Below are 24,920 nucleotides of genomic sequence, written 5' to 3' on the forward strand. Positions count from 1 at the left end.
AATCTGACATTCTGTTTTATCCTATGTTATTCATTAATGGTTCCGTGCTAACTTGGTTTGGTGGCTAGATTATAAATTCCTCACGGACAAAAATCATATTTTATCTTATCCCCTGCCCCAACCACTAGCACAGTGCTATATATAGAATACACAGTTAAACATAAATCCTCAATGAACGTACTTATGAAGATATGACTTGAAGAATTCTGAAACTCAGTAAACTTACCTATAAAATGTTGATGTTAATTTACTGTTTAGGTACTAAAATTAAAGTTTTTGTTATTTACAATGTACTATCCATCATATGATATTTGGGGTAGTATTAAACAGTGATATGGTAATCTGGTGGAGGCCAACAAGACCAACGTTATACTTCTCTGGGGAACTGGAGTTCTGTCTTTTAGGGAGTGGTGATTCCTGCTATCAAATGGGATGGACAGGAAACTAGAGTTGTGAGAAGAGCCCTTATACAGGCCAGTGGTTCTCAATGAGAGGGGGAGGGGACATAATTTTAACATCCAGGGGCATTTGGTAAAGTCTAGAGATGGTTCGGGCTGTTACAACTAGTATATTACTATCTGCCACTGGCAGATAATGGGCAGAAGCCAAGTATGCTACTAAACATCTTACAATGTACAGGACAGCTGTCCACAACAAAGTATTATCTGGCTCACAGCGAAAGACAAATGCTTTATGATACCACTTATATCTGGAATCTTAAAAATATAAATGAATGTATATCCAAAACAGAAATAGACTCACAGATATAGAAAACAAACTTGTTACCAACAGGGAGAGGGGAAGGGGGAGGGACAAATTAGAGGTATGGGATTAACAGATACAAATTACTATGTATAAAATAAAACAGCAAGGATATACTGTATAGCACAGGGAATTATAGCCACTATCTTATAATAACCTATAATGGAGTATAAGCTGCAAAAATACTGAATCACTATGTTAGACATGTGAAACTAACACAATATTGTAAATCAACTATACTTACAAAAAAAAAAAAAAAAGAATTATATGGCTCAAAATATGCCAAGGTTGATAAGCTCTTAAGTAGGCAAGCAAGCGAACTCTCTTTTGTCCTCCATCCTCAGGTCTGAATTTAAAGAGTGAAGTGTAGGATCTTTTCCTTGGTAATACCAGTTAAAAAATGGCTCTGCCACAGGGAGGTGGCATCTCTTCAGTAAACAAAAGTGGAAAATGAGTAGTTACATCTTGTACATAAGGTTACCCTTATTTTATGTTTTTAATATCCATTCAGTTTTTTTTTTCCTACTAGAAAAATACTTTCAAATACCCATCTTACCCTGAACCATGTATACTGTTCCAGTTGTACTGCTAAAGGATCTGAATTCAGTCTCTCCTCAGCTCTGTGGTAAATTATTAAGCAAAGGAAGGGTTCATGTTTATATTTGAGGCCAAGTGGCTTATGCTTTGGCAGCAAGTAGTGAAAAACTCCAAGGACAAAATGAATTCTCAGGAAATAGGGCTGCATAATCCATCACTTTTCCTGACAGTAGAATCTCCTTCAGGCATCAAACCTGGAGGTTCTGGGGTTATTCAATTAAGAAGAGTGACATACACTTTAGTCACATAAGGAATCTCTCAAACTGCAAATTGAAAATATCAAACTCCAGATAACAATGGCAAGTGTCTACAATGATTTTTCCATCTGAGTGGTGCTGAGCTGTGTATAACTGTAAAGGGTTCAAATTAATAATCCTTCACAAGAAATTTCTCACCTCACTCACTATTCATCGTTTGCTGAATAACAATGAGCTGAAAGTCAGTAGTCAAGAGTTGACAATCTAGTTGAAAGGCACAGCATATAACCATGAAACTTAAACAGCAAAGACAGTATAAGCCCAATGAGCAATACCCAAAAAGCATATTAGATTTAGAATAAATCAAGAACATTCTGAACTGAAGTAATCAGGAAAAGCTTCAGAGATGAGACTTTTGAGCTAGAAATGGAATATAAATAGGATAAACAGGTAAGAAAAAGAATTTCTGGTGCAGGCTAAACCAAAACAGCCAGAATACAAAAAAGAAAGAGCAAGGGTCTTGAGATGCAGAGTCATGATGCTTTTTTCACCACCTTTTGAAATTACCCGATTATCCTCAGCTTTGAATTCTTCAACTGCTTTTTATCATTAAATCTTCAGATTCTATCCTTTAAATGGGATAAGTAGAGTAGATTAGAGGAATATATTTCAAGGCCCTCTGATAGTTTCTGGGATGATTAATGTTCACGGAAATAACCTCACAGATGAACATTTAGGCTTTTCCAGGCCATGGTCTGGTTTCTGTCACAGGAAACTTAATAAATGTAATTGGCATACACAGTCAACAAGGTGAGTAAACTCTCCTCCTGGCTAACAGAACTTGGTATATCAATAACTGCATAAAGTTTTTCTTTTACCACAACAGAAACTATTGTATAATAAGGCTTTTGCAAATTCCTGGCAACTCAGCATGCTCAGGTTCTACCACTAATTTGCTCTGACCACATTTTCATTTTATCTATTGAAATAAGCAGTTTATCTCCTTTCCTAGGACTTCTAGTGCTCTATTGTTCCCCTCATTCTATTTAAGGGACGCCATGTCCTCTCTGTAGTCCTTATATTTGCAAACGGCATAACCATACGCTCAAACAGAAAAAAACCAAACCAAACCAAAAACCCACTCTTGTTATTACAAGACAAAACAAAGCTTTCCACAAAAAGCAGTATGTTTGCATATTTTGGACTTTTTCTATGACTCAATGAATGGTAGGTTCCCTCGTAAGAATTCATGGTAATCCAGGGATTCTTTAAGGTTGAGTGGTCTCGTCTAATAATACTGTCCTCAGATATATGGACAAAGACAACTTCCGCGTGCGCTCTGTAACATTTAATGGCTACATCACCGTCACCCAAGCACGAGGGAACAATGAGTTTTATTCTCACCAGAGACGCCGTCTAGTAACAGCTCTTGGGTTCAATGCCCTGAGGTGGTCCACCTGTGACCTGCTCAACTTCTTGGGCCCCGAACCCTGGGCACCTGGGTCCCGCGGATATCGAAATATTGCTAGGGCGACTAATAAAATTCTCTGTGCAGAGGCGGCGGGCGGCCTCGAACTCACACCTGCTCCCGGACACCCCATGCTCCTGCCAAGGCTCAAGCTCCGCGCGGCCCGAAGGTCGCTTTTAAGTGTCTCCCGCGCCCCAGGGGCTTCCAGCAGCTCCTCGGGCCCCACCTCTCCCAGCCGTTGTCGCTGTCCCAACTCCGATCCAGAGAACCTGGAGGAGACAGGGAGCACAGCCGACACCGCAGGCCCAGGCAGCAAGGTAAGGGAACCCGCCTCCACCTCCAAGTCCAGGGAAGCCCCAACGGTACGTCGATGATAGCACCGAACCCGACGCCCGAGCCTTCCGAAGACTACGTAGCCTCACCAGGTACACGCCCCCGTTGAAACGGCTCTTCGGCCCTCTCGCGAGAGAGTGCCTGGTGGTGCCTCCTTCCTTTCAGCTGTCTTTCTCTCCCCGCCCCCAGAGTGCTCGCACGGCTTCCTCCGGTGGGCGGTAGCCTTGGACGTGGCGGGGCCGGGCCAGCCTGGGCGCCGGGCCTCGGGTGCTCTGCTTAGCTGCTCGGCAGCTGGCCTTCCGCGCCCCCGTCAAGCCCCCGACAGGCCCGGTGCCTTCCCAGGTAGACGGGCGCCTGGCCGACTGACGCTGGGGTGGGGCCGTGGGCCGGGCGGGAGGGTCAGCGAGGCTGGGCTGGTGGGCGCCACACCTGCGGGGGCGGGCGTGGGAGGGTGCGCACGCGCGCTCTGGGTCTGGAGGGAGGTGGCTCCTGGGACGTTGCGCAGCGGAGCCGGCGAGCTAGGCGCGCTCGCTCACAGTGGCGTAACCTCTCTGCCTCTCTGCGTCTCCTTCCCTCAGTTTGAGGCGGGTCAGGAGAATGGCTTCAGAGATTGAGTCGTCGCTCGAGGAGAGCTTCTCGTCCAGCGGTGCTATGTCAGGCGCCTCAGCGTTTCTGCCTCCGGCTCGCTCCCGCATCTTCAAAATAATCGTGATTGGCGACTCCAATGTGGGCAAAACGTGCCTGACCTACCGTTTCTGCGCCGGCCGCTTCCCTGACCGTACCGAGGCTACTATCGGGGTGGACTTCCGAGAACGAGCGGTGGAGATTGATGGGGAGCGTATCAAGGTGAGCGGATGGGAGACTGCCAGGTAGCCCCGGCATGACAAGTGTCCCAACTCCTCCGTGGGTTAACTGCTGGCCCTGCGCTCCGTCTTTTCTCACACTGATGAGGATGTTGGAGTCGGGGATTGGAAGGCTGTGTATGTAGCAAACTTATAAGGCAGTGCTTCTCAAACTTCAATATGCATACGATTTACCTGGGGATTTTTTTTTTAAAGTATAGATTCTGATTTGGTAAGGTCCCAGGTGATGCAGATGCAGCTTGTCTGTGGACCACATAATTGAGTAGCCAGGGTGCAGAGGGTATCCACTGACTCATCTGCTGTGTCTCACGTGCTGGGAGTTAGTGAAGTAAGATCGAAGAAAAAAACAGTGAAATTTCTCAAGTACAGGAATTTCATGGAATAAGTATTATTTATTAAACATTCATTTGAGCACTGCCTTGGGTATTGTGGAAGTAAAGCCCTGTTGCCTTTGAGGAAGTACTTAGGTGTCCTCGTGCATACAGTTTTGCTACAGTAGTTTAGGTATGACATTGAGTTGTTTAGAAAAATTTATTTTCCTGCGGAAACATTCTGTAGTTCCTACTTGGTTCTTACTTGGATTGCCAGAAGCACATTCTCAGTGCCACCCTCTCAGTTTTTTAAGCCCCATTGGTGGCTCCTGAGACTGGAGACACAGTAGCAGTGGAGCACGTAGTAAGCCCAAGGCCAAGCCTGGGGTTCTGAGGGGTTGGAATAGGGATTTGGAGAATAAGGATCAGTAACAGGGCTGAGGCTTCCTGATGATGTAAATTTTAGACACACTTCCTCACTCTGAGCCACTACTAACCTTTCAACCACCTGCTAATATTATCGCTTAAAAGATGTGGACGCGAAAACTGCTCTGCTTTCCTTATACTACATTTATTTTTTCACTTTAAATTAGGATGCTCTTTACCTCAGTCCCCCGTGGGGGAAAAAAAAAGCTAACTTCTTTCTCACCCTCACGTCCTTGAGGCAGGAACAATTTATTTTTAGTTCCCTAACCACTACCCCACCTCCTCACACACAAAGGGATTTTACTGCTAATCACAGTAAAGGAGAAAAAAGATTGAAAAGAAATCAGTATTCTGTAGGCCCTTTTGCCTTTTAATTTTCACATTAATTTTTAATTGTCCCATTCAAGCTGCCAGTGGTGGTCCTTTGGATGCACTGTATTAGGGAGTTAAGAAAGATTTGTATACATTGCAAAGGAAAAGGTAGAATAAGAGGCTGAATATTTTTCAACAGAATTAAGTTAGGCCCAGGAACTTGTGTAAGAGGAAAATAACGGGGCTTCTGAGGTTGAGAGGGAGTGTAGTTTGGGAGAAGGAGTTCTGAGAGAAAGTGTTTGGGCTTTGGAGCCCAACTGGCCTAGCTCAGATCTGAACCTGTGAAAGGGCTGTCTGTCCTTGATAGGGTGATGAACTTTGCCTGAGACTGTCCCAGTTTTAAAACTGAAATCCCACATCCCAGGAACCCCCTCCATCTTAGGCGAACTGGGGTAGTTGGTTACTCTACTCCTTAGGCAGTTTCCTTCATCTTTCCAAGTCTATTTTCTCATCTGAAAAATTGGGGTAGTAATAATGTATCGGAACTGAATCACTATGCTGCACACCAGAAATTAACACAACATTGTAAACCGACTATAATTCAGTCAAAGATAATAATAATAATACCGAATCAGGCTAATGTGAGGATTAGATGAGAACATATATGAGGCACCTGGTTCATAGTTGGTAATCTGAAGAAGATTCTTCCTTGGTGGCTTAACATCATTGTTTCTCTTTGGCACCATCAGTTCTGTGGCTGCACAACCAGAGAGTGAAACACAGATAGAGCAGACAGCTGAAGGGAAGAGAAATTGCCCCATATGGGATCAGGGTAACACAGGGAATGGAGGCTGGGAGGAGCTGGGGTTGAGTGGCCCTTTACCTGCGTCTGAGTTGCCATTTATACTTAAAGGTGAATCAGGTGCAAATTTAAGAAATACTTACAGCATATTAAAAATATATATATAAAATATGTCCAGTGCAGATCATTGAATGATTAACTAGTGGGATTAGTGCTGGCATTGATAAATAAACCAGAACCACAGATGTGATGAATCTGGGAGCACAGAATTGATCCTTCTGGTTGAGAGAGGCAAGGAGAAAACCTTTTTCTCTGGGTTGATTCTTCCTGAGCTTTATCTTAACCTGATAGGTTGATAGGGACACTGAGTTGATATCCTAGTTGACAGGGACACTGAGTTTCTTTTTCTCCTTACTAAGGCCTTAACTATTGACTTCTACCCCCAACTGTAAGACTTGAGAGAGATTTTTATTGTGATTGAAAAGACTGAAGAAATGTTCAGAGATTTCTGTAGTAGAAAAAGAGGGCTATTTTGGAAATTTTTTTTTTGGTGTCTAAAAAAAAAAGTGATATAGAAGAGCTTTATTCCATGTGTTGCTGCTGCTTCTTTTTTGTTAACCTATAATATATCTTAAGTACTGCTGAAATGTTCATATTATTGCTTTGGAAAATTATAAGCCTAATCTGAACTGTCATTTCTTCTAATTTTTCATCTTAAAGTGGAAACTGGAAAGCTCTATGTTACTTTGCTAATAAAATTACCTTCTAGACATTATATTTATTTGATAAAAATGAGATACTGTGTTAAATGTTTTGTGGACTAGAAATTTTTCAGAGCATGTCTTATTAAAATAGCAGTGCTATTTTTGAATCACCTGAAATGCTTTATTAAATGCAGTAAAGTCTATATTTGCTAATCTGTTCCTAAGTACTATATATATAAAATTGGAAGAGTAAAATCTTGTTTGTAGAATTTTGGAAGTCAAAATTATAAAGTGAACTCCTTAAATAGAAATACATTTTATTTTATTTTATTTTTTTGAGGGGGGGAAGTAGTTAGGTTTATTTATTTATTTATTTTTGGAGGAGGTACTGGGGATTGAACCGAGGACCTTGTGTGTGCTAAGCATGCACTCTACCATTTGAGCTATATCCTCCCCTCCATACATTTGATTTTTAAATTGAGACTCAAATCCTTAACGCTCCTTCCTTTTATGTGTTTCCTCATTATAACTAGCTACGTTCCTTTCATATCAGTATGGGACAGTGGCAGCACCAACAGAATCATTAAAGCCTAGTGTTGGGTTTAATGCATCCTGTCACTAGGGATCAGCAGTTCCTGTCTGGACATTGGGATAGCTTACTTGTCATTTGTAGTGGTGTGAAGTTTTGCCGTATTAAATACAAGATGTTAATATTAACTAAAAGAAAATAATCAGCAGCCGCTTCACCCCAATCCCCCCATTGGTAAATCAAACCCTTGATGAGTAATTGCTGGAAAGAAGACATTCTGTTAGGAACAAAGAATTATGATCCAGTGCAGGGGTCAACAAACCATGCTTGAGGGCCAAACAAAACAGTGTGCTGCCGGTTTTGTTTTTGTTTTTTTTTAATTGAAATAGAGTTGATGTACAATATTATGTTAGTTTTAGGCATACTACATAGTGATTTTGATATTTAAAAAAAAAATTTTTTTAATGGAGGTGCTGAGGATTGAACCCAGGACCGCGTGCATGCCAAGCATGCACTGTACCACTGAGCTATACCCTTCAAGTACCCTATAGTCCAGCCATTTATTTGCTGATCCGTATGTTTTCCTCTTGCATTTCCCACTCTGCCTGGAATATTCTCCCTTCCCGTGTTTCACCACGTGTAATTCTTCCTCATTCAACTCTGTGTTTCTATTAGGAATTCCCCTACCACTTATTCTCCATTCTATCCTTCTGTGAACTCTCTTTAGCACCTTGCCTGACCCTTTAAATTATCTCTTTTCTCATTGTATTGTATATGTGTCTACCTCCCTTGTTAGGTCTTATTCAATCTTATTCAGGACAGGGTCCAGGTGTGGTGAGTCCATAGATATCTTCTAGTGTGTAGTTCAGTTTCTAAACTATGCAATACTTGGGATAAGTGTTGAATGTATGGAGGCAGGAGATCAATTGGTAGGCTGCTCTGGAAATCCAGAATTGAGGTGATAAGGGAAGCTAATGGAAAGAAAGAGGTAATAAAAGAGGTATTCTGATGATAAAGCCAAAAGGCTTCAGTAGCTGGCTTTTGGTAATGAGAAGAAAGAGGACTCTGGCTGACTGGAGGTAGGTAGTACCTTCAGTAGAGAGGAGTACAGTATGGAACATTGAATTTTCAGAGGCTCCATAAAAAGTTTTATTTTAGTTTTTGTTGTTGTTGTTGTTGATATGGTGGTATATTCAAATGGAAATGTATGATTGGCAGTTAGAAGTGTGGAATTGGAGGAGATAACCATGAAGAGGCAGATGAAGTTTGGGCACACAGATAGATGAGAACAGAATGCCTGATGCAGTTAACATGCATAGACAGTGGAGTAGAGGTTTGTTTCATAGTGTGATGAAGATGGTATGTGATGAATGCTGAAGCCAGGTGTAAGTCAGATTATTTACCTTTATCCATTGTTCTTTCTTGATCTTTATTAAAAGTAACCTGATGCTTGTAAGTCAAAGAATATTTTATAAGACATCGTCTTATACCTTACCTTACTAGAATTAAATTGCTAATTCATCTTAAAATGTAATGATGGTCACTAGGGAGATGCCAAATTGGTCCTCTTGATTTGATTTGCATTGAAATTCAGTGAATGAGAGTATTAGCAGTTGGGGTACCCTACAAAGAAGCTTAGTTTGTGACTACTTAGCTCAGAAAACTTGGGTCTAGTCTGACAGAAATTTTGTATTGTGGTGGTTTGGTCCTGGCCTGTGTGATACAGGCCATGTATATTTCCAAAGACCCAAGCCTTTCCACTATCTGAAGGATCCCTGGAACCAGTTCAGAGCTCTCATTGTTTTTCCAGCCTGATTTCAGAAGCCTGTGATTCTTGTACCTCTTCTTACGAAGGTGGAAACATGGTGTGTGTCCTCAGGTGGTGAGACATGATAGAATTATTTACTTCCCAGGAACCTTTGATCAGTTAAGATCTTTTGCTTTGGAGTCTGTGTTAGGACTCTGTACTCAAATTAGCATACACAAAATGAAAATCTTGTTTCACATAACTGAAAACACAGAAGTAAAAAAGTTCTCTTTCTGCGAGTTCTGACACCAGTCCTAAAATGGAGACTCGGTGAGTCTGATGATTGAGACACATGACCATTCCTGAGCTGTGGTGGTGATGCGGGAGCTGGTGGGACTGGTCATGTGTCTAGCTGGGGAGCCAGGGGTTCACATGAATTGAAGGCAGGGGAGGGATGGTTCCCCAAGGAAAATGAGGTGCTGTTAACAAAAGTGGGAGTGGAGGCTAGGCTGAGAAGACCAGCATGCATCCACTACAGAATCAGCCCAAGTTTAAATCCTTAAGACTTCACGGTATAACTGAGTCAGTATGCTGCACACCTGAATGAACACAATATGGTAAATCAGCTATACTTCAGTTTCTTAAAAAAAGACTTTGTAGTAGCTTTGTGACCTCAGGTGAATTTTTTAACCTTAAATTTGACCTTACTGCAAAATTGGGTAATTATTACATAGGGTTGTATATATTAAATAACATAATGCATATAAAGGACTTAGCATAGTGACTGGAATGTGCTTGGGCTGTGCTAAGCCCCAAATAAATATCAGTAGTTTAAGAGTAATCACTAATACCTTCAGGAGAGATAGCAATAATGAAAAGTAAATAAACAGAGAAAGCATTGGGAAAGAGAATAGCTAAGACTGCTGTTTCCAAATTGTATATATTCTAAAGTAACAGCTAATTTAAAAAAAAAAAACTAAAAAGATCAGCCTACAGTGTCCCATAAATTAGCTCTGATTTTAATATTGAAACAGTCTCTTGAAAGGGTGAATGACTGGATCAAGGTCACACAAGTTGGGGGCAGTGTGGAATTTATAACCCAGGGCTTCCAGCTCTTGCTTCCTTTCTCTCCCTGCTTGCTCTCTTCCTGTCCCTTTCATTATGCTATAATTAAATTCTTCATTTAAAGTATTCCTTTCAAATAGTCACACAAAATTTGTTGCTTCTCCTTGCTAGGGAAGCTAAAATTTATTTTAAAAATTTGCCATTTGGATCTATACATCAGATATACATATTTATTTCTACTGTGTACCAAAAGCAAAAAGAGTTCTCCTGAAACGTTACTAATACTGGTTATGATGTTGATTTATATCAGCGTTTATGTAATTATCAGATGATCTTTTATATAGGCTGCTTAGAAGCAAAAATAATAAAAATGTGTTCTTTGAAAAGACAGGGGAAGAGGAAATTTGATAGCTGATCAAACAAGGAAAGATCATTTGGGCTAATACCTTTATTCTTTTTAGTCAAGTAAAAGAAGTGTTAAATTAATTTAGTGAGATCATTTCTCACTTTGGTAATAAAACAACCAAAAGTGCTTTCATGAAAAATAAGAATCTAGATTTAGCAAATAGGTTGCCTTTTTCTTGGAACCTGATTTTAGAATTTAGAGTTTCATGAAATATTATTAGTGTATTTTATGTTGTCTATGTAATGTTTAAAATGGGAGTAGTATCTGTAGACACACCTATGAGTCATTTTCTTTCCTAATATATTAAGTATTAAATTGGGGAAAACAGCTCTGAAAATACTCCCTAACTTAACATTTCCCAGACAACAGTATGTCACTTCCTTAGGTTCCAAAGTGTCATTCTCTCTTTTTTTTAAACATTGTGAACCACTTCACTCAGAGTTAAACCTCAAGATTTTTCTAGGTTATCATGAGGTTTGTTCCCCACTGGGTATCTATTTGTGTCTCTCATTTAGTCAAAGTTTTCTCCAGCCTTTTATCGCTGACAGTTTTTATCAGTTGTCCTGACCTTTCTTTGCCAGGTCTCTCCCTGCTCCTTCCCTGTCCCCTTGCCCTCATCTCAGTGTCCTGCGCAGACCTGAAAGGCAGCAGGCAGCATAGCAGTGTCTGCATCCTATGCCTGCACTTGTTCTAGCAGTTCTGTGAGCAAAACTTTGAAGCTTCCTTTTAAATACAGTCAGCCCTCCGTATCCGTGGGGAAATACTTGAATAAAATAATGCCATTTGCAGCAACATGGATAGACCTGGAGATCGTCTTTCTAAGTGAAATAAGTCAGAAATAGAAAGAAAAATACCGTATGATAACATTCGTATGTGGAATCTAAAAAAAAGAAAAAGGAAAAAGAAGACACTAATGAACTCATCTACAAAGCAGAAACAGACTCACAGACATAGTAAATCTTATGGTTATGGGGGAAGGGAGTGGGAAGGGATAAATTTGAGAGTTTGAGATTTGCAAATGATAACCACTATATATAAAAATATATAAATATACAAATTTCTTCTGTATAGCACAGGGAAACTATATTCAGTATATTGTAATAACCTTTAATGAAAAACAACATGAAAATGAATATATGTATATATATGCATAACTAGGACCTTATGCTGTATACCAGAAATTGACATACTGTAATTGACTATACTTCAATTAAAAAAAAAAATTCCAGAAAGTTCCTAAAAAGCAAACTTGATTTGCCCCTTGCTGGCAACTATTTACATAGTATTTATATTGCATTAGGTATTATAAATAATATAGAGATGATTTAAAGTTTATGGATGTGTGAAGATTATATGTAAATACTATGCCATTTTATATAAAGGACTTGAGCATCCGTGGATTTGGGTATTCGAGGAGAGCAGGGTCCTGGAACCAATCCCCCTGGGGAGTATTGAGAGACAATTGTATTTCTTTGTAAGTGCCTTATTAACATAGTAATTACTTTTATGGCTCTCCAATAAAGTGTAAAGAGTTATTTCATACTACTCGTTTCCTAGAAGTCTTGATATGATTAGAATGTTCTGAGCAGGACTGATGGAAGGTGAGGTTGTGTTGAGTCAATCCTAGCTTGAAACAAAAGAATAATTTTCTTAGGAATAAACATCGTCATCACCACTTACACATTGAGGACTTCCACAGTTACTTTGAGGTAGGTCTAAATTCGGGGTGACTTTTTTTCTAGCTTTAGTTTGTTAAATAAAACAAATGTATGTTTGTTATGGGAAACAGAAAAGTAGAAATAAAGGGGGAAGCTGCCATAAAGACAACCATTGTTAATATTTTGATGTATTTCTTTTTATATGCTTTTTTATAATTTTTTTCTTATAAATATACTTTGCTTAAAACATTATAAATCATTCTTCATCAGTGAAAATATTTTTGAATACCTGAGCTACAGGAATGTTATTAAAAGAGGAAAAAAAAGATCAGCTCCAGTTTCTTTGAACAGCTTTTATTAGGTCAATTTACTTTTCTCATGTGATAAAGAGACCAGAGGCAGCAGTCTGTATGGTGGGATGCTGTCAGCAGGATTCCAGGTTTATGCTACACTTCTGCTTTGTGGGGCTTTCTTTTTCATGCTTATAGAATGATTGCTGAACCTCCAAGCACTGTATTCTATTCCAGGCAGAAAGGTATGGTGAGGGAAGTGTAAAAGGCTCGTGCAAATGCTCTTTTTTAAAAATCATAAATCAGTTCATTTTTCTAGAAACCCAGAAACTCCCACTGAGGAAACTGTTTACAGATTATTAGACAGAACTGTCACTTGGACCCTAGTTCCATGAGAGCGTGAGACATCAAGTTTGTACAGGCATACCTTGTTTGACTGTGCTTCGCAGATACTGCAGTTTTTGCAGATTGAAGGTTTGGCAACCGTGTGTTGTCAATAATGGTCAGCATTTTTTTTTTAGCAATAAAGTATTTTAAAATTAAGGTATGTACTTTGTTTTTTTTAAGACATAATACTGTCGTGCACTTAATAAACTACAGTATAATGCAAACATAACTTTTATATGCACTGGGAAACCAAAAAAATTCGTGTGACTCACTTTATTGCTGCATTTGTTTTATTGCGGAGATCTGGAACTGAACCCACAATATCTCCGAGATATGCCTGTATAGTATTTTATAATTCTACCTGGAACAAAATTAGATTTATGTTAATTAGGAAGAATGGGAGAGTTTTTCAGAAAATGGAGAAATTTGGGCTAAAAAGAGCTACCATGAAAAAGATGAAAAAATCACAACTGATGAAAATCAAGGTAGCATGAAAGATAGTGGTGACCAATATTTCCATCTCTAATCACATTTTTTAAACTGTGTTTATTCATTCATTACATCTTAATTGAGCACTTACCATATACTGCCATGTGTTCAGCACTTCCTGTCTTACATCCTCCTTACTTTCAGGGCCGCCTGCAGTATCCCGTCTCCCTCTACTTCAGTATTGCTCTGTGTGAAATCCCCGGCTTAGGCTTCCATCTGAGTATCTACAAATAGTACAAGTCTTTCAGTTAAAAGTTACCTGAGCAAATCTGCCTCTAGTCTTTTCCCTTGTGACCAGTATCCTCATCATTCAACTGTTTTTTAGGAACTAAACAAAGGCAGGATAAATTCAGTGTTTTAAGAGAATCATAACATATGGCTTATATTTAGCTTTAGATATCATTTTCCCCAGTCCCTCTATATTTACACTAGGAGGTATTGGGATATTTTTATTGGTAGAGATGGTAAGGATAGATAAGTGATTTTCTAGCCATTTAAAATTTTCAAAGGGGCCTGAATTTCATAGGCTGTGTATATATGTTGATTTGGGGGCTAGATCTCATGACTTTTCACATCTGTCCTAAGTACTATTTTAGATTAGATGTGTAAAAGGCAGGGAATGGCATATCGTAACCAAATTTACAGAAATTAGACACTTAACATGTTTGTTAAAATCTGGTATGTATTTCTCTTAGTGCTTTAAAAATCAATTTTTGAGGTATAATTTTTTCCAAACAAAGTTGATTTACTGAAATTAAAGTGCTAACTTGAAGTATTTTGTTATGACACTTGAATTAACTATGAGGTAACTAGACTAGTATCATGAAATCTGGATCCTGTAAATAACACTGAAAAGGCATGTTGAAAGGGAGTGACGTTGTAGTTGTATAAGTGAAAAAGTACAAAAGACCATGCAAAGGTGGTTAAATTTTCCCCAGTGCATAATTGGAATGAAAATTTTAGTTTTCCTCTTTTTTTTCACCCTACTTTCAGATCCAGCTATGGGACACGGCGGGACAAGAACGATTCAGAAAGAGCATGGTACAGCACTACTACAGAAATGTACATGCTGTTGTCTTCGTGTATGATATGACCAACATGGCGAGTTTTCATAGCCTGCCGTCTTGGATAGAAGAATGCAAACAGCATTTGCTAGCCAACGATATACCAAGGATTCTTGTTGGAAATAAATGTGACTTGAGAAGTGCCATTCAGGTACCCACAGACTTGGCACAGAAATTCGCTGACACGCACAGTATGCCTTTGTTTGAAACCTCTGCTAAAAACCCCAATGATAATGACCATGTGGAAGCTATATTTATGACCTTGGCTCATAAGCTTAAGAGCCATAAACCATTAATGCTTAGTCAACCCCCTGATAACGGAATTACCCTGAAGCCTGAACCAAAGCCTTCAATGACGTGCTGGTGCTAAATAACAGTCTTTATTATACTATCTAATTTTGACGACAAATACTTTTGAAGTATGACAGTGAAAAGTCATAGAATTTAATCTGAAATATAATGGATGGTCCTGACACTTTACTTTTTATCATTGTCATGCTTATTTTTGTGTTTTGTACCTACTTAATCAAGTTTGTCAGGGTGACAACACAAGGAAAAAGTTTTCAAGTGAGGTTGAAATGAGGTTAGGATGAATCAGAGCATCTTTCCATTGAGAGCCCAATGAAGGAAGCTTCACATGAGAACATGATGGAATTTTAAGAGTCACTAATTGTTTAATCCTGTGTTCCTGGGATTGAAAAAATATATTAAGGGTTTAGTATATTTGTTGGTATGTCCTTTGAATGAGAAGTGTTCTCAATAGGATAAAAACTGATATTTGCCTCTCCCTCAAGTTGTTTCTTTGTATTATTGGTTTATGTAATTGCATTATAATTGGTATATTTTAGAGCCAAGACTTTAGTTCTAGTGGGAAGAGAAGGTGTAAAATGTTTTCTGGTTCTCAGTCCATAAAGAATGACTTTTCCAACAGTTCTAGATGATATATATTTCTAATCAATATCAATCAGGTCTACAAAAATTATTGTTATTTTTAAAAGAGTAATTTGGAATTGTTTTCTTACTAAATTCTTTAAAATATGCAGAAGTAAATCAGATTTTAATGCAAAAGACATGACATAATAAGGTGCTTTATACTTTGTTTTGGTATTTTTAAGCGGTGAAAAACTAACTGAAAGATTTGAGGAGTTGTAATTTGGGAGAGAATAGGTGAACATGGTTCCAGCTACCACAACAGACCTATTCCTGGCTTTTAGTAATTTCAAGCTGTGTATCTGACATAGTATCTCTTGCTCTCCCCCACTCTCCAGTCAATGTAATGCCTAAAGGCTGAATTAGCAAATCATCTTCCACTTGGACTGAGGGCATACCTCTAATTGCTAAGTGTCTACATGTATTTCTCTAATAGTACTGTGTTACAGTACGTGGGTTGTTTAAATCTTTAAATTTTACGGTCGTAACAAGATACTCCTCCTCAGTATGAAAAATAAATTAAATATTGAAAAATATCTAGTCTATCCCTCAGTGGTAGAAAGGCTATTTCATAAAGTTTTTTACCCTAAATACTTCCTAAAAATTTTTTTAAAAATACTTTTATTTTGAATTTAAGACTTTGCACATGGAAAATAGTAAGCTTGCATATAAAGCTATTAACATGAATGGAATTGTAAGCCATGACCTTTAACTGAAGTGTGCATATTCACTAATTCTGAAAGATTGCTGAATTTAATCATTTTAGAGGAAATTAAGCCAAAAGGTGATTATATTTAAAATATTTTCAGAATGTGGGAAACTAATTAAATATGTGATCTAATCTAATCTAGTGTAGAATTTTCTGTTTAATCATCATGGTGGTCCTGACTGGATAATTTATAGAACAAGATAATTCTATTAAATGAACTAACTGAAAGTAATAATTATAGGAAATAATCGTTCTGTTTTAAACATCAGAGCTTAAAGGAAAACAAATTGGCTTTGATTTTAAGGAGATTAATCCAGTTTTCTTACCATGCTGGAATTAAAAATGGTTTGATTTTATCTAAATTAATGTTGATTTATAACTATTTTTATAGTAAAACAATGACAGCTGTTACAATTGTGGTGGGTGTAACAGTTTTTTAAAGAAGGGAATCTGCTTATTGCTTATCAAAACATTTTTCTAAAGTGGAAGAAGAAAGTTTACAGACTTTCCAAGCACATTTATGTTTTCTCAGTGCTGTTATTAATCGTTTTTTAAAAAAGGTAATTTAACTTTCTTTTTGTAAGAAGTTAGTAGTAAGTATCCTTTACAGTTCTGTGAAAGGCCTGATTTTTTCACTTTAATATTTATTAATTTTAAAATATTTGTATCCCATTTATAGTGATTTATGGTTTTAGTTTTTTCTACATGCTTTTGTTTTTAAAAAGAACGTACTTAACAGCTGAATGGGGATAAAGCTTTTAGATATTTTCCAAAATATTTATAAAATGCTTCACTGACTATTGAGAAATCACTTCTAAATGGTGGCTATCAAACAACTAATTATTTTAAAGCACAAATCACACATTTTGTAACTTCTGTGTGAATTTATTTTAACTGTGACCTTTAGTTGAAAACATCAGATATGTTTTAGAAAAGTCATAATTTGAGAACACCAAAGGAAGCTCATCCAGTTAGCTATGAATAGCAGTGCTTTATTGGCAGTATATTGCTAATACATTTCCTCATGAAGTCTAAACTAGAGTTAAATAATTTTGTTGTGGAATAGTGTCACTGTAACTTTGCCCTCATGAAGTTCAATAAACCAGCTTTGGCATAAGGAAATTGTGGTTTATTTTCTTTGTTTGGTTACTAGGTTGAATCCAAAATAAAACAAAACATACCTCTTCTTTCCCCAGACTTCCAGGTAATTTGTAATACATTAGACTCAAACAGAAACGAACTCATCTGGAAATTTCTTTGGGAAATACCTTCAGGGTTAAAGAAACTTTCAAGAAAAAGCCCGAAGTATTATGGCTGATATGGTAACTTTTTTATTTGAGAGGCTGAGTAATCCAACTTGTTTAAGAACAAACACTTCAGTGCAAATGGCCAGTACTACAAAAGTGGTTGACATCTCTAGATTTACAGGTAAATGAATTTAGCAGAATGAATAACTATAAAATATATGAGAAAGAAGAAAAAGAAATACGTGGTGGGTTTAAGATGATCATTTCTACATGCAGATTACTGATTTAGGCCCTTTAGGAAAATGTGGATTGGGACCTGGGGCCTCTGAAATTCATACTGTATTTCATATGTAAGTCACTCTATTGTTCAAACGCAAAATTACATTGTTCATGAAAGACTGCTTTTTTTTTTTTTTTTGGCTTTTATTTATTTATTTATTTAAATCTTTTTATATATAGTAGCTTACATTTCGAAATCTCAAACTCCCAAATTTATCCCTTCCCACCCCCTTTCCCCGGTAACCATGATTGTTTACTATGTCTGCGAGTCTGTTTCTGTTTTGTAGATGAGTTCATAGTGTCCTTTTTTTTCTTTCTCTTTTTTTAGATTCCACATATGAGTGATATCATAGGTATTTTTCTTTCTCTTTCTGGCTTACTTCACTTACAATGACGATCTGTAGGTCCATCCATGTTGCTGCAAATGGCATTATTTTATTCTTTTTTATTGCTGAGTAGTATTCCATTGTATAAATATACTACAGCATCTTTATCCAGTCATCATTCGATGGACATTTAGATTGTTTCCATGTCTTGGCTATTGTAAATGGTGCTGCTAGGAACATTGGGGTGCATGTGTCTTTTTGAAGAGTTAAGGTTCCATCTGGGGATGCCCAGGAGTGGGATTGCTGGATCACATGGTAAGTCTATTTTTGGTTTTCTGAGGAGTCTCTATACTGCTTTCCATAACGGCTGCACCAAACTACATGCCCACCAGCAGTGTACGAGGGTTCCCTTTTCTCCATACCCTCTCCAGCATTTATCATTTGTGGACTATTGAAAGATGGCCCTTCTGACTGATGTGAGGTGATAACTTCACTGTAGTTTTAGTTTGCCTTTCTCTGATAATTAGCAATTTTGAACATTTTTTCATGTGCCTATTGGCCATTTGTATGTCTTCATTGGATAATTGCTTGTTTAGGTCTTCTGCCCATTTTTGGATTGGGTTTTGTTGTTGTTGTTGTTATTAAGTTCTATGAGCTGTTTATAGATTCTGGAAATTAAGCCTTTGTCAGTCACATCATTTCCAAATATTTTCTCCCATTCCATAGATTGTGTTTTTGTTTTGCTTATGATTTCCTTTTGCTGTGCAAATGCTTATAAGTTTAATTAGGTCCCATTTGTTAATTTTTGCTTTTATTTCTGTTGCCTGGGTAGACTGTCCTAGGAGAACATTGCTAAGATTTATGTCAGAGAATGTTTTGCCTATGTTTTCTTCTAGGAGATTTATGGTATCTTGTCTTATATTTACGTCTTTAAGCCATTTTGAGTTTGTTTTTGTGTATGGTGTGAGAGAATGTTCTAACTTCACTGATTTACATGTTGCTATCCAGTTTTCCCATCACCATTTGCTGAAGAGACTAAATTTTCTCCATTGTATATTCTTGCTTCCTTTGTCGAAGATTAATTGACCATAGTTGTGTGGGTTTATTTCTGGGCTCTCTATTCCATTCCATTGATCCATATGTCTGTTTTTATGCCAATACCATGCTGTTTTGATTACTGTAGCTCTGTAGTATTGTCTGAAGGAAAGACTGCTTTTTTAAATTGGATAATAAGACAGTAATTTGGACAAGTCTTTTGGGGGCAAATACTAATTCACTTCGTCTGTTGAAATAACCTGATTTATCAAGCATTTGTCATTATAAAATAATATATTAACAAATGGGAATTCTGTAATATAATGTGGTAAATGTAATTAAAGAGACAAATACAAAGGACAGTGAGCACAGAGAATGGTGTGATCTTGTGGCTCTGATGCAGAGGAGTGAATGTGCAGTGAAATGAAGGGGTGGTCAGAACCTGGGAAATGAAGCTCGCAAGGCGGGTTGTAGTTGAACCACCAAGTTGCCATAGGCAGTGGAATTAGGACGCACTTGGGTGCAAGTGTCAGAAACTCAGTTCAAACGCACCTACAGGGGAATTTATTGCCAAGAATCTGACTTGTGCAACGTGAGACTCTAGGACAAGGATGCAGCTGGACCCAAAGGAGAGCTGGGATTGAGCACTCAGTGTCCTACTTTTGGGCTCAGCTTTGCTGCACACCTTCATTTTCTCTCTTTTGTAACTGAACTTCTCTCTCTCTCTCTCTCTCTATATATATATATATTTTTTTTTTAATTAAAGTATAGTCAGTTTACAATGTTGTGTCAATTTCTGGTGTACAGCACAATGCTTCAGTCATACCTGAACATACATATATTTGTTTTCATATTCTTTTTCACTGTAAGTTACTATAAGAATATAGTTCCCTGTACTATACAGTATGAACTTGTTTATCTATTTTATATATAGTAGTTAGTATCTGCAAATCTTGAACTCCCAATTTATCCCTTCCCACCCCCTTTTCCACTGTTAACCATTAGTTTGTTTTGTATGTCTGTGAGTCTGTTCCTGTTTTATAAATAAGTTTGTCTTTGTTTGTTTTTTTTTTTGTTGTTGTTGTTTTAGATTCCACATGCAAGTGATATCTTGTGGTATTTTTCTTTCTCTTTCTAACTTACTTCACTTCCACTTTTCTGGTTCAGTTGGCAGAAAACATGACCACTGACTGTTTCTGAATTTTTGCTTGTTGCAGGCATCCAAAGAGAAACTGACTGATTATCAGTCCCAGATCAAAATTTCTAGGATGGCCTGGATAGAGTCAGGTGCCCAGCCCAAGGCCAATAGCCAAGAAAAGATCAAATAGGGAATTCCACGTTTGGGGAAGAAGGAATTTTGAAGAAGGGAAGGGGAAAAGAGGATAGCCACACAGAAACATTTGAGCTTTACTATTTAGGCAGCGGGTAACCAATGAAAACATTTAAGCAAGGTAGTGAGTGAGACCATCAGATTTATGTGAGAAATTCCAGTGGCAAGGGAAAGGATATGTGGGTATGGAGCCATGGTGGCCAGTCAGGTTACTGTAATAGCCTAGAAGAAAGAACTTTCACTAGGATGTTGACAGAAGAATATACCATACAGCATTTATCTTTCTCTGGCTTACTTCACTTAGCATGACACTCTACAGATTCATCCATGTTGTAACAAATGGCAAGATTTTCTTCTTTTTAAGACAATAATATTCCTCTGTGTGTGTGTGTGTGTGTGTGTGTGTGTGTGTGTGTGTGTGTGTATTTGTGTGGCATTTTCTTTTTTCATTCGCCAGTGGACACTTAGGTTGTTTCCATACCTTGGCAATTGTGGCTAAAGGCTGCAGTGGACATGGGAGTATAGGTGCCTCCCTGACATAATGGTTTTGTTTCCTTTGTATACCCAGAAGTGTGATTGTTGGATCATACGGTAGTTCTATGTTTAATATCTTGGGGTATCTCCATACTGTTTCCCATAGTTGCTGTACCAGTTTACATTCCCAGCATCAGTGTACAAGGATCCTTTTTTCTCCACAGCCTTGCCAGGATTTGCTGTCTCTTGTCTTTTTGATAACCATCCTAGGTTAGGTGTGAGGTATTATCTCATTGTGGTTTTGATTTGCTTTTCCCTGATGATTAGTGATACTGAGCACCTTTTCATGTACATGTTGGCCATTTGTATGTCTTTGGGAAAATGTCTATTCAGGCCCTTTTCCTATGTTTAAATTATGTTATTTATTTATTTTTGCTATTGCGTTACATGAGTTCCTTGTATATTTTGGATATTAACCCCTTATTAGATATGTGATTGGCAAATATTTAAATACCCCTTATTGTATGTGTTGTTTGCAAAATTTCTCCCATTCTGTAGGTTGCCTTTTAATTTTGTTGACGATTTCCTTTGCTGTGCAGAAGCATTTTAATTTCATGTAGTCCCACTTGTTTATTTTTGCTTTCGTTACCTTTGTTTTTGATGTCATGTAATCATTTTCTTAAAGAGGGTCCACTAAAGTGAAAAAGATATCAGGTCTCCTAAAACCCAGATATTCACCTGGAATGAATATATTCATTCTGTGGGACACTTGAGGTCTATAAGTGGTTTATCAGTATTCCTGGCATTTATTTCTGCCAGTCTCTGTTGCGTCTGCTGCAGTTTTGGCTTATTGACAGAGAACATCCAGTTTCTCAAGCCAGCAATTCATAAAGTTGTTCTGCAAATATAAGATTAGTCAGTGTTGTCTGCTTCATGGAGTCTGTTGTCCCATTGTATCCACAGATGCTGAATAACACACATTTTTAAATTCTGAAGACATAGGAACTTAATCACAAAAGGTCATGTGTATCATAAACCAGATGCGGAAGCACCCCTTAAGCCTTCGTCCTGCTTCCTCTTCTCTTCTGGCTGAACAGCCTTTCCCATTATGATATCTTCAGACAGCACTTGATTCCCAAACCCACTTCCAGGGCCTTGACTTTGCCCCTGAATCCCTGTGTTCCATCTTCTTTTTGAGGTACCAGTGGCACACCCAAATGAAACATGTCAAAATCCAAACTCATAATCCTCCTCCCTGAACTCTTTTTTCCCTACATTTCCTCAAAACCTCCGGGCTCTATTTGAGGCTTCCCTTCACCTTCCACATCTGGTTTCTCCCGGGGACCTGTCACTTTCGTTGCCTTTGATCCTTGCATTTGTCTTCTTTCCAAAAAGCTGTGGACACTGCGCATAGACTCTGAGGTCCAACTACTTGGGGACTGAATCCCAGATATTCTAATGGTGAAGCCTCTCAAGGCCTCAGTGTCCTCTCATTTTTAAAAGGGGGCTGACAATAACTCGTAGGGTTATTGTGAGAATGAATGAGTTAATATATGGATAGTATCTATTGCAGCACAGATTTCTCCAAAACCTAGTAGGTAAAGCCACAGCCACGTGTTATCTGTCACTGTTGTGGTGGGTCGGGAATGGGAGAGTGGTCCAGCGAGGCAGGTCTGCTGTCATCTAACAGCAGGGAGGGGACACCAAACAGCTGATCCTCCTCCAGCATCTCTTCCTCTCTGGTATCTCCACATGGTGGCCTCAGGGTAGCGAGCCTTCTCTTAGGGTGGCTGAAGATGCACAGAGCAAGCGCCCTGAGATAACCCTGCTGAAGCCCCAGGGCCTTTTCTCAGTTAGCTCGGAAGTTCTGCTCCATTCATGTCCAAAGGCAATCGCTCAAGCCTCCGGAGGTTGGAGACACAGCTGTGTATGGGGGCCTTTCAGAAAACTTGTGGACCTTTAAAAAAAAAGCATCACAGAGAGTGACCATGAACATGCTTTGTGCTGTTCAGATGACTCACTGGTTCTCTCCTGGCAGAGTAATTAAAAGACTTTGAGTCTTCTTTCACAAAAAGACATGATTCAAATTGTTGACCGTTTCTCTAATGACGAAGATCTGGAATGTATTTCATCCTAAGGAATATGCTACCGGAATAGTTACTTTTAGAAAAAACAAACATGCTTTATCTCTTCCTGTTGGATGTTTGAAAATGTTTCCATCTGATGTGCTTCTTCTTTTTCCAGAAAAATTTAACAGGTTTATTTATAATTGTTATAAAGTTGAACTGCTGAAACTTGTTCACTGAAACATTTTGACTTGCATTAATGCTTTATGTCCTGCATTTATATTAAAAATTCACACACAAATGAAAAAGGAAAAACTGCCAATACCTGATTTCCGTCCCCTATTTTTCTACTTGTAATCATATACTTAGGTACCTTTTGACCCCATGGAATAAAATATCAAACGTTAGGAACTACCAATAACAGGAAGGAGAGATTTTTTTTTTTTTTTTTAAAGAATGAAATGTTTCCCATCATAGTGGATTCTTAAGCACGTTCTCCACGTATGCGGCGTGCTAGCTGGATGTCTTTTGGCATAATTGTTACACGTTTGGCATGGATAGCACACAGGTTGGTGTCTTCAAAAAGGCCAACCAGATAGGCCTTCCTTGCCTCCTGCAAAGCACCAATAGCTGCACTCTGGAAGTGCAGATCTGTTTTGAAGTCCTGAGCAATTTCCCGCACCTGACGCTGGAAGGAAAGTTTGCGAATCAGAAGTTCAGTGGACTTCTGATAACGTCTAATTTCACGGAGTGCCACGGTACCAGGCCTGTAACGATGAGGTTTCTTCACCCCTCCAGTAGAGGGCGCACTCTTGCGAGCGGCTTTTGTAGCCAGTTGCTTTACCACCGGTCGATTTGCGGGCGGTCGGCTTTGTACGAGCCATGGTATAGAGACCTCCTTACTTACCCCTCTTTTCCTTCGGCTGGAGCTCGGCAAGCCAGAGGCGGCGCTGGCGTTGGAGGGCTACGGCGGCGCGGCGGCCCATCTGATGTGCTTTTGTTTCTAAAGTCTATAAAACTTATGTCTGAGCATTTAAAAATTATTTATATATTTATGTGTTTATTTACATCTAAACAGGCTAATGATCAAAAGCAAAGAGGTGTCTAAGGATTCCCTCAAAACAATAACCAAGATGGATACTGATCCTGCTGGTGCCCCCACAGAATGCCGAGGGTGGTGACGGTGGTGGTGCCCTGAGATGTATTAGCAAGTACCTTGTTATGGCAGATACTGTTGAGCATTTGAGAAGTCATAATTTTCTATTCTGTTTAGAAATTTCCCAAACTAAGACTTACACTAGATTTTGGATCCATTTGTTACACACATATATATATATATGTATACACACACACACACACACACACACACACACACACACACACACACACACACACACACACACACATATATATAGCACCCAGTTAGTTTGTAAGAACAAGTTGGGGAGATGGACATCTAGCAGATGAATACCAGTAAAAGCCTTTGCATAGCTGATAGGTGGAACAGAAAACTCAGCCTCCAGATTTAATAAGCCTGGTGGTGGATGTTGTTCTGTTTGGACGTAAGGATCTTTGTGAGGTCTTTTTTTCTTTTTTTCCCTTAACTTTGGTATTAAGTCAAGTGTCGATATAAACTGGATTTAGAAATAGACCTTTGCCTTGCTTTATCATGAAGCATTAAACCAAGATTTTCAAAATAATGAAGCATATTTAATCTCACTACTTTCCCTGAAAAATACTGGCAAAATAGGCCTGGGTGTGTGGGAGAATAAAAAGGCTTTTCAAGACTATGTAAAAAGAAAAAAAAATGATTATTTAAAACTATATTTCATCTCATCCCTGAAATTTCTATTTTGTATGTGTTTCTTAATCTACTTAATGTTATCAGTACGGATCGTGACCATAGGTTTATTTATTTATTTATTTTAATGGCGGTACCCGGGGTTGAACCCAGAACCTTGCGTGCTAAGCATGAGCTCTACCACTGAGCTATACCCTCCCCCCAGATTGTGACCACAGGTTTAGATGAACATGCATTGGAAGTGCTGATCGCACACTTTTTCTGGTAAGGGTGTCTGGTCTGAAGCGTCTGAAGAGCACTGACCTACATACAC

The 24,920-nt window shown here is 38.5% G+C and overlaps 1 protein-coding gene and 1 non-coding gene across 2 annotated transcripts; one reads left to right on the forward strand and one right to left on the reverse strand.

Annotated features, from left to right (window-relative positions):
* The first annotated feature begins 3,544 nt into the window (after positions 1 to 3,544).
* RAB33B (RAB33B, member RAS oncogene family) lies at positions 3,545 to 17,171 on the forward strand. The gene is made up of 3 exons (XM_032463782.1): positions 3,545 to 3,699; positions 3,936 to 4,203; positions 14,340 to 17,171. The coding sequence occupies exons 2-3, from the start codon at positions 3,955 to 3,957 to the stop codon at positions 14,778 to 14,780; spliced, it is 690 nt and encodes a 229-aa protein (XP_032319673.1). The 5' UTR covers positions 3,545 to 3,699; positions 3,936 to 3,954; the 3' UTR covers positions 14,781 to 17,171.
* A 5,804-nt stretch (positions 17,172 to 22,975) lies between these two features.
* LOC102522445 lies at positions 22,976 to 23,779 on the reverse strand. Its single transcript, XR_004313892.1, has one exon. It is a non-coding gene; the product is annotated as a histone H3.3A (transcript).
* Positions 23,780 to 24,920: the final 1,141 nt, after the last annotated feature.

The sequence above is a fragment of the Camelus ferus genome, chromosome 2 (assembly GCF_009834535.1).
Source record: "Camelus ferus isolate YT-003-E chromosome 2, BCGSAC_Cfer_1.0, whole genome shotgun sequence".
Lineage (NCBI taxonomy): Eukaryota > Metazoa > Chordata > Mammalia > Artiodactyla > Camelidae > Camelus > Camelus ferus.